This window comes from Bison bison, unplaced genomic scaffold, assembly GCF_000754665.1.
Source record: "Bison bison bison isolate TAMUID 2011002044 unplaced genomic scaffold, Bison_UMD1.0 scf7180017864525, whole genome shotgun sequence".
NCBI classification, from domain to species: domain Eukaryota; kingdom Metazoa; phylum Chordata; class Mammalia; order Artiodactyla; family Bovidae; genus Bison; species Bison bison.
The window spans coordinates 1,544,476-1,555,423 of NW_011495076.1; the positions used below are offsets into that span (position 1 = coordinate 1,544,476).

At 37.6% G+C, this 10,948-nt stretch overlaps 1 protein-coding gene across 1 annotated transcript in view; it reads right to left on the reverse strand.

Annotated features, from left to right (window-relative positions):
* Positions 1-4,827: 4,827 nt before the first annotated feature.
* Positions 4,828-10,948, reverse strand: part of DPY19L1 (dpy-19-like 1 (C. elegans)) — a 90,931-nt gene continuing 84,810 nt past the window's right edge. Inside the window, exon 22 of the mRNA XM_010831227.1 lies at positions 4,828-7,623. Within this exon, the coding sequence (XP_010829529.1) occupies positions 7,467-7,623 (157 nt within the window). The 3' untranslated portion in view covers positions 4,828-7,466. The remainder of the gene's footprint in view (positions 7,624-10,948) is intronic.

Here is a 10,948-nt window from a genome sequence, read left to right on the forward strand (position 1 = left end):
ATATTTGAATTCATTTTTAGTTTAATATGTGCATTTTAGACTATATAGAGAAAAAAACATACTCCTGGATTTGCTTTAAATATACCCCACAAGCAGTTTGTAGTATATCATTGCTCTATTTTTTCCTCAAATTTTCATCATAGATTCTTCATTGATTTATGGCTTATTTCAAACTGTTTTTTAAATTTTATATTAATTTCTCACATTTAGGGATTTTAATCATTACTTCTTTTGAGAATTGCCATGTGATCCCATTTAGGACCACTTTTTTCATTTAACCAATATTGTTACATCAGTGAAATAAACAGATTGAAAATGTTTGCCTTCCTGGAGTTCATGCTTTGTCAGTTCTTGGAAATACCCCACATACTGGAATAGGAGGTGTATTCTTCATTTGTTTAGTGTAGTTGTGCTATAAAGGGCCATTACATTAAGATTCCTTTATTGCTAAAACCATGTATATCACTAGTGACTTTTTTGCCTGCTTATTACATCAATTTCTGTCACATTTGCTATAATTTCCTGCTGTTTGTGGATTTGTCCACTTCTCTTGTTTTTAATTACCACCCTAGGAGGCATATCCTTTTTAAAGGTAAGAATGAGTCTCAAATAATAACATGTCTTATCTTACAAAGTTTGCAAACAATGGACCCAGGATTCTAATTTAGTTGTCTCAATTATGGTAATATGAATTGTATGACTGCTGTCATGTTTTGTCTAATATCCTTATCTAGTGACAACATGAGTCTCTCCCCATCCTATGCAAATTTCCTCCTCCCACACTTTAATTGAACTCCTAATCAGAGTTCCCAGCTTCCTGGTCAGCAGTGAATGTACACAGCACTGGCCATCATAGTATCCTGGGCCACACAAACCAAATGAGGCCAAAGAGAGTGCTTTCTTTGGAGACAAACATATCCATCTTTACCATATTGTTTCCCAATAGTTACTGGGTTACCAGCCATTTCTGAATGTATCAAGGTAGCTAGTTAGGATATAGAGAAGGAAATGGCAACCCACTCCAGTACTCTCACCTGGAAAATCCCATAGACCGAGTCTGGTAGGCTGCAGTCCATGCGGTTGCTAGGAATCGGACATGACTGATCGACTTCACTTTCACTTTTCCCTTTCATGCAATGGAGAAGGAAATGGCACCCCACTCCGGTATTCTTGCCTAGAGAATCCCAGGGACGGGGGAGCCTGGTGGGCTGCCATCTATGGGGTCACACAGAGTCAGACACAACTGACGTGACTTAGCAGCAGCAGCTAGGGTATGTTAATGATGTTAATTTTTGTTTAATTATTTATCAAAGAAATTTTTCTTCTACATATGATATCAATCTAAAGAGATCCTGCATTTCCTTATTATTTCATCTCCACAGTTAGGATACATAATCTTCCATTTCTTTTAGTTTAAATAATTACAGTGCCACCTAGAATTTACTGCAATGTTGAATAAAGCATGTTTTATTTAAAAAAACTATTAAGCATTTCCACTTCCTAGGCACTGTGTTAGGAGGAACTGTGCATTTGGAATGGACTAAGACACAGGTCCAGTCTGAAAGGACACAGTGCAGTACAAGTCATATTAGATGTGTGGAATTTAGGAGTGATAGGAATGTGGACAGTGGGGACAGTTCACTCTGCCAAGGGGAAGGCAGTTAGGGAAGTCTTCACAGAGGAGTTGACATTTGAGTTAAACTGCATCTTGAAATAAAAACCGATCAAGAAAGTATATTCCAGGAAAATGAAAAAAAAAAAAGATCAGCAAAGAGAAGAAAGATTCTCCACAACAAATATTAAATTGTCAAAGTGAATTTTAAATTAGTTTATTTTTATTCTTTTTTTGCTTTTGGCTGTTAAATTCCCATTTCTCACAGGCACTCAAATCAGGGTTTATAAATATGTGGTACCTATGCTGTCACTATCCCGCCTCTCATACCCACCATGGCAACTACCTCTAACTGAACAAAAAATTCTTTCCTCAGAGAGTCTACTCAACACTAAGTTCCGTGATTAATAAAGTATTAATAGAAACAGTCAATCATTATTAATAAAAGAGTGTATATGAAAGAAACTTGCTTACCATTTCTAATTCAATTGGGCAGAGACATGGGAAGAATGGACATCCAGACGTAAGGCAGGGAGGCCTGCATTTTTTAAAGGTCCAAATCTTAAGACTCCTCCCAGATTGCTTAAATTCTAATTTGTGGAGATGGGGGAAAGGCTTCAGTATTTTTCAAGCTTCACAAATAATTTCCAATATATTGACAAGCTTGAGGATGACTGCCATAAAGGGTCTGTGTTAGAAAAAGTCAAATACATCACAGATTTAAGAGCTGGGAGGATTACTGAATTACAACTCCTAGGAAGATAATGTTCTAGGGCAAGAGGGAGGTCCCTGAATCTGGACTCTGGTTAATACGGAGATACCAAGAGTGAAGATCCAAGGAGACAGGGCCAGAGATGTGAACTGTGTCTATAAAGTTCAGCTGAAGAGCTGAACTTCATGACCTGATGCCAAATCTTAGAAATGGTTATTTCTTATTTTCATTTCTTTTTTTTTTTTTTTAGAAATGAGTAAGCACTAAAGCTTTAAGAGCAGTCAGTATCACAACTGAATGAGCTGAATTTTGCTACATTAAACTTTCTTTCAAGGTATTAAATTTGCATATGGGGGAGCCCATATACTTAAAAAAAATCAAGGAAATTACATTCTGCTGAATTTAAAAGAACATGCCTGCATAAACAGAATACTCCATAGTGCTACTATTTATTTGCAAGTTATTTTGACAACTCATTGTTTATTTAAAGTAATTAGAATTTGGGGTTAGATAAAGAGTATAGAAAGCATTGCTTTGAAAGCAGAGCCAATATCAATACTATCTGAATCTCTTACCTTTAATTATACTCCAATGACTCAAAATCTTAAGAGAGAAAGTCTTCAACTCTCAAGTTCATTCAGAATTTTAAAATTGCTCTCATGGGAGGACAGGAAGGATGAAAGAGTTTTCAAGACTTTCCTATACCTTAATGTCCTTTTTAACTTTGAATGTAAAAGCGTGTTTGTACTGACAGTACTATGAAATAAAGATCAATTCAAGTCTGTAATGAAGTTCAAAAGCACCTCCTCTTTTTTTGCACAGGTAACAATTTTATTGATTTAAATTAGAAACTTCTAGTTGTGGGGAAGGAGAACAGGCAGGCAAAAGAGAGAAAACAGGTGATCTGTGGACCACAGCTGATCCTGAACTGCTCCCTAATAGAGAGAGAAGACTGAGGATTTCTGGAGTCAAACAAAAGTAATGAAGTGGAAAATGAAGTTTTAAATTCACACACATCACTGAATTTATCTATTTTCTTTTAGGCAATGTAATTTTACAAAAGTAAATTCGATCTCACATGATTTCACTCTTTTTCAATCTTTGGACTGAAAAGAAAGGTCTAAGCCTGTCTATAGTATACAAGTTCAAAATACTTAAATGGTCCATACTACCTGTTCAGCACAGTGCAAGTGAGCTATATTAATGTCTGATTAAAAATTACCTTATCTGTTCTTGGTTAAAAAGCACATTATCTGTTCTTTGCTCCTTGCAAGTTCCACTGAAGCATGCTCCCTAAGAGACAAAGAAAGAACTCCGTAAAATTCAGTTCCCGATATAGGGACCCTCTAGCCTGTCCTGGTGGGATAAGTACTGTCAGGAATGAAGCGCCCGCTAGAGGCCAGTATTCCAGATAGTCCCTTCCTATCCATTAGAACAGCTTTTCTCAAGAATACTCCCTGCAGGAACAGCATAGCATTACCTGAGAACTAGTTAGAATGCAAACTCTGGGGTCCTATCCAGCTTACTACTTTTGAACTACTATAACAAGATACCACAAACTAGGTATCTTAAAAAGAACAGAAATTTATTTCTTACAGTTCTGGAGGCTAGAAGTCTAAGATCAAGGTGCCAGCTGATTCAGTATTTGGTTGGAGCCCACTTCCTAGTTCATAGATTGCCCCTTGTAGCTATAATCTCACATGGAGGAGGTAGCAAGGGAGTTTTCTTGGGCCTCTTTTATAAGGGCACTAATCCCATTTATGAGAGCTCCATCCTCATGACCTAATCACCCCAGGTGCCCCACCTTCTATTATTATCACCTTGGGAATTAGGGTTTTAACATATGAATTTTGGGGACACAAACATTCAGATGATAGCACCACCTTAGGCCAACCTTTGTTATGAGTAAGAAACCTTTGTGGTGAGGTGCAGTAGTCTGTTTTAACAAGCCCTCCAGGTGATTCTGATTCTCACACTATCTTTGAGAATTACTCTCCTCAAACATGTCAGAGAATGAAGGTGTTACTGTGTAAAAACTTATAGAGGCATGAATTAAGCTAACCTGTCTTGCCTCCTAGCAGATTAAAAAAAACAAAAACAGAAACTAAGTTGATGCTTGTATCAAACTAACACAAGGACTTATAATTTAGAAAATGTCATGAGGCCAAACTGTGGTTTAATGTATGAAAAAAAAGCTTTCAGCAACTCTGGAATTACCCTGAAAAAATGACTTTAAAGAATGATTGTGTCCCTTGACATAAACAGTAATGTAAGTGTATATAATGCCACAAACACGAGAAGAGTGTGGGAAACCTCAACAGCTATTCCACCACTGATGAAGAGGATTGAGTAGCTCCAAGGACCTTTACCCCTTCCCCTTTATTCAGGACTGCAATCTGCCATAGACCAGTTCGTGGGGTTATCTGACCACAGAATGAGGCTAAACATATGTACAGCTAAGAAGGAAATGAAAATAAGAATTAAAAAAAAAAAACACTTTCCATATTTTTCATGATCTTTTTTATTTAACATACATAGTACATGTAAACAACTGGCAAAAAATTCATAAAAATACAATTCCCCTATGCATTATCAATTTACTCTTGATACATTCTTTCATTTTCTCCTTAGTATCATTGTCCTATTTTAACACTACACTGTTTCTGCTAAGCATTTTAAGAGGCTTATCTTTTTTAAGGAATACTGCCCCAACTTTTTTTTTTCCTTTCCTAATGTCATAGCAATAGCTATTTTTATCACTGCCTTGACCATCCTAACCTTCCTCACACTAAAGCAAAAATATTTTTAAATGCTAAAAATGCATAAAATACTGAGCTCTAATACTGTTTATCATGTATATCGAACCTACTACTACTCTGTGTTGCCATAAAAGATATTTATAACCTTCAGCACCGGCTGCTACAGATGTGACCAAGGCCGAGTGTGCAGTGTAGCCCAGGGCGTCTTTTCTAAACTGACTGGCCTAAAACATAATCATAGCTTGCTGGTGGAGCTAAATGAATAAATACTGCTATGAAAGGAGTCTTCTGAAAATAATAATTAAAAAAAAACCCTAATTTGACTAGTTTTATCTTTTCCCAGCATATAAAACAGTTATAACACCATTTTAACGTTTTTCCTATGTGGAATTTCAAATAATTACATGTAAACTTACTGGGAAGGGAATTATTTAAAGGTGGGAAAAATAGAGAATGACTTTAAAAGTAAAATTTAAAAAAGATAGTAAACGCTGGATGTACAAAACACATTTATGTGAGAAACAATGGGAAATAAAACGGAGCACACACTTCTCCTCTCCCCACCCATGGTGGCTTTCATCCTCCCAGGCCTCAAGTGCCCACTTCCCATTTTTCTGCGTTGCTGCATCACTGCTTAAATTCTACTCCTAATCCAAACTCCCCAGATGCTTCCTTGTTTTCTAAAACTGGCTAAAGACCAAGACCAAGAAATAAGTCACCCAGTGAGCAAGAAAGAGGGAGAGGCACCTGAAGTCACTGACCATCTCGGCCAGAAGGAGGCTCCCTGGGAAAGACGGGCTCTGGGGCAGGCTCGGGGCTGCACGTGCCTCAGCCTGGGCTGTCTCGGCAGCTGTCTGTTCTAAGCAAGCTAGTGCTTCCCCCAGACCAGGCTTGTCCTTGGGCTCTGGAGAGAAGGCAGAAAGAGAACAGCTCTTCAGTGGCTTCCTGGAGCAGGCACCGGAAACCAGCCCTGAGGACTCAGGTCTCAAGGACAGTCCACAATGAGGTTAATCTGCCTGCAGTTAATAAAGAGAACACTGTGTAATTAAATGTGTAGTCTGCCAGAGTCATGGTCTGCTTAGAACGTTAAATCTTAAAACCATTTCTCAGAACTATGAGGGTTCAGTGTTTTGTAGAATCTCATTTCACACAAATTAACTTCTAAGAAGCAAAAATTCATACTAGGAATTTAAAGCAGGTTGGAAAAGTTTCAAGATACAAATAAACAGATAAGAAAAAAGTAAAGAGGAAGACTGAATATATTAGTTCCTCATACTGAAGTGATGGTTTTTGAAACCAAAATTATAACATAAGGTTTAAGGCTTCGTCTTATTAAAGACAGGCAATTTTAAAAGTAAAATATAAAAACTCCATTCACTTATCATTACTTATTTACTGTGTGACCAAAAAACTAGTCATATTTATGGTATCTTAATAATAAAAGAAAAATTACCATACACTACAGTCTTCCACTATAAATTATATCTACTCACATATACATTAGTTGCTAGATGCATCTGTGGTTGTTCAAAATAGCTTTTCTTAAACAATTATACATGAAAAATTTTAAGTGGTTTAAAGTTATTAAAATATAAACATTCGAATACTACTAAAAATGAGAAAAACACGCAATTGTCATTAAACTTTTTAAACCAAGAATAAGTAACTGATAAGCAATTAAATGAGTAAATAGCACTTATTTGACAAAGAATATTGAGAAAGAAACAGACAAGCCAACATACACTAATGCCACGTGGTTGGCAGTTGTAGGAATCTGGTCCTAAAGACTAGGTCCAAGAACTTGGATTTACAACGGGCAGGAAATGCTTTATTAACAAGAGCAACAGAGAACAAAGAGTGTGAAGAAGGGAAATAAATTATAGGTCTACACAGCAAATATCCATGTCTGCCCCAGCTATTCTTTCTGAAATTGATGACAGGGGCTGACATGACTGAGGAGCTTACAATAATCACTGAAATGTTCGAAAGACAAGAGCAAAAGGCAGAGAAAAAAGCAAGGGGCATCAATAGTCCACGAACTGTAAAATCAGCCCCTACACAGTTCAGAAGTGACTATATTTTCACATCACCTTGTTATGACCCATCATATTTTTTTATACAGGTAGCTTTGCTCACTTTAGGACAAATATTTAAGTCAAGTACAAGCATATACTCATTTGCATAGCAAATTTTAAGGGGTGCATTGATATAGTAACCAACTGATAAAGGTTTAAGTATTTTTACATTCAGACTGACCAAATAAGACGTTTTCTATTTGAAAACAGTTACCTACAAAAGTTTTGGGAATCTGAATTAAAAACAAGGCATGAGTTATTAGCAAAACATGGAAACCATTACTGGTGGAATTCTCTGTAGGCAGCAGTCACTCCTCTATGACTTCTAAGACTTTGTAAACACTGTTCTGGAATACAGTGGTGAAGTGAGGCTTGGACTCCTTTACTAAGAGGTTGCATAAGGGAGGTTTCCCAGCATTAGCAGGATCTTCCACATCCCAGATTTCAGGCATACTGCATCCAGGCCTAGAAAAATTAATGTGCAGATTAAAAAAAAAAACCACTGTACGTTACATAATGGAAGATAAAGGAACACATTTTCCATGTTCCTACCCTCATTTCTTTTTTCACTTAAAATAAGTTAGCTTTCTTTAAAAAAAAAAAAAATCAAAAATACCCTATCATAGTTATTTTTATTTAAGCTACCATAAATCCTTTCTAGAACAAGGTGAACACAGCAAAGGTGACAATAAAGAAAGAAAAAGACATATAATATACGTGAATTCAGGTGGTGGGGTAAAAGATCTCAGTTGAATTCTGCCTCAGCTACTTACCAAAAATGTGGTCTTGGGTAGTTCACTCAATCTCACTCTCCACATAGGTAAAATGGGACAGACCCATGATGTAAGGGACTATGGGAGAGACAGCATCCAGCATGGTGCCCAGCACATAGTAAGAGGAATACTGATGCAGATTATATACTGCATATACTGATGCAGAAAATTATACAGGATACCTCCAAGAGATCCCAGTTTTGGTTCCATACCACCACAATAAAGCAAATATTAAAGTGAGTACCCAAATTTTTGAGTTGTATTGCCAAGTGCATGTAAACGTTATGTTTATGCTGAGTTCTATTAAGTGTGCAATAGAATTACATATCCTAATTTAAAAATTCGTTAATGCTAAAAAGTATGTTAACCATCATCTGAGTCTTCAGTGATAAGGCTTCATAATATTTTTGCTGATGGAGGGTCTTGCCCCAATGTTGATGGCTACTGATCGATCAAGGTAATGGTTACAGATAGCCTGGGTGGCTATGGAAATTTCTTAAAATAAGACAATATAATGATGCTTGCCACCTTAATGGGCTCCTTCTTTCATGAACGATTTCTCTGTAGCACACAATGCTGTGTGATGGCATTTTACTCACAGTAGAATTTCTTTCAAAATTGGAATCAATATTCTCAAACCCTGTCACTGCTTTATCAACTAAATTTATGTAATATTCTAAATCCTTTGTTGTTATTTTAACAATCTTCACAGCATCTTCACCAGGAGTAGAGTCCATCTCAAAAAACCACATGCTGTGCTCATCCATAAGAAGTAACTTCTTATCTGCTAGTTTCATCATGAGATGGTAGCAATTCAGTTACATCTTCAGGCCCCACTTCTAACCCTAACTGTCTTGCTACTTGCACCATATCTGCAGTCCCTTACTCCACCGCAGTCTTGAACCCCTCAAAGTCAAGCAGGAGGGGTGCAGTCAGCTTCTCCCAAGCTCCTGCTAACTCTGAGACTTTGACCTCTTCCCAGGAATCACAAATGCCCTTAATGGTATCTGGATGGGTGAATCCTTCCCAAAATGGTTTTCAACCGACTTTGCCCAGATCCAACAGAAGAATACTGGCTATGGCAGCTATACCCTTACAAAATGTATTTCTTAAATTATAAGACATCGAAACAGAAATTACTTGAACTGTGGGGCTGCAGAATAGATGCTATGTTAGAAGGCATGAAAACAACGTTAATCTCATTGTACATTCATTCGAGCTTTGGGGTGACCGGGTGCATTGTCAATGAGCAGTTATATTTTGAAATGAATCTTTTTTTCCCCAAGCAGGTCTTAACAGCTTATCATAGTCAGAAACCACATTGTAAGCAGTTGTGCTATCATCCAGGGTTGGAGCACCGGCAAAGTAGGTTTATCATAATTCAGTAGGGCCCTAGGGTTTTCAGAATGATAAATGCAGCACTGGCTTCAGCTTCAAGTCACCACCTGCTTTAGCCTCTAATAAGAGAGATCAAGCTCCAGGAGTTGGTTATGGACAGTGAAGCATGGCATGTTGCAGTCCATGGGGCTGCAAAGAATTGGACACAACTGCGCAACTGAACTAACTGAAGAGAGACAGCCTGTTCTTGGAAGATTTGAAGCCAGGTATTGACTTGTCCTCTCTAGCTATGGAAGTCCTAGATGGCATCTTCTTCCAATAGAAGGCTTTCATCATTGAAAATCTGTTGCTTAGTGTAGCCACCTTCAATAATGATTTCAGCTAGACCTGGATAATTTGCTGAAGCTTCTACATCAGCACTTGCTGCTTCATCTTGTACTCTGATATTATAGAGATGACTTTTTTCCTTAAACCTCATGAACCAACCTCTGCTGGTTTCAAACTTTACCACTGTGGCTCCCTCACCTTCTCAACCCTTACAAAACTAAAGAGAGTTATGGCCTTGCTCTAAATTAGTCTTTGGCTTAAGGGGATGTTGTGGCTGGTTTGATCTTTCATCCAGACCACTAAAACTTTCTCCGTATTAGCAATAAGGGTGTTTCACTTTCTTATAATTCATGTATTAACTGGCGTAGCACTTTTCTTTCAAGAACATTTCCTTTGTATTCACTATGTGGCTAACTGTTTGGCACAAGAGGCCTAGCTTTTGACCCATCTTGGCCTTTGATATGCCTTCCTTACTAAATTTAGTCATTTATAACTTTTGTTTCAAAGTGAGAGACATGCAGCTCTTTTCACTTGAACACTTAGAAGCCACTGAAAAATTATTAATTGGCCTATGTTTCAAAGAATAGGGAGGCACAAGGAGAAAGAGAGAGGGGAACAGCTGGTTGGTGGAACAGTCAGGACACATACAACATTCACTCATCAAGTTTGCCATCTTACATGGGTACAGTACAAGGTGCCCCAAAACAATTACAATAGTAACAGCAAAGATCACTGGTCACAGATCACCATGATAGATATAAAAATGAAAAAAGTTGAAATATTTTGAGAATTATCAAAATGTGACATGAAAGAGATGGGAATACCAGACCACCTGACGTGCCTCTTGAGAAATCTGTATGCAGGTCAGGAAGCAACAGTTAGAAGTGGACATGGAACAACAGACTGGTTCCAAATAGAAAAACGAGTACATCAAGACTGTATATTGTCACCCTGCTTATTTAACTTCTATGCAGAGTACATCATGAGAAACGCTGGGCTGGATGAAGCACAAGCTGGAATCAAGATTGCCGGGAAAAATATCAATAACGTCAGATATGCAGATGACACCACCCTTATGGCAGAAAGTGAAGAAGAACTAAAGAGCCTCTTGATGAAAGTGAAAGAGGAGAGTGAAAAAGTTGGCTTAAAGCTCAACATTCAGAAAACTAAGATCATGGCATCTGGTCCCATCACTTCATGGCAAATAGATGGGGAAACAGTGGAAACAGTGGCTGAATTTATTTTGGGAGGCTCCAAAATCACTGCAGATGGTGACTGCAGCCATGAAATTAAAAGATGCTTACTCCTTGGAAGGAAAGTTATGACCAACCTAGACAGGATACTAAAAAGCA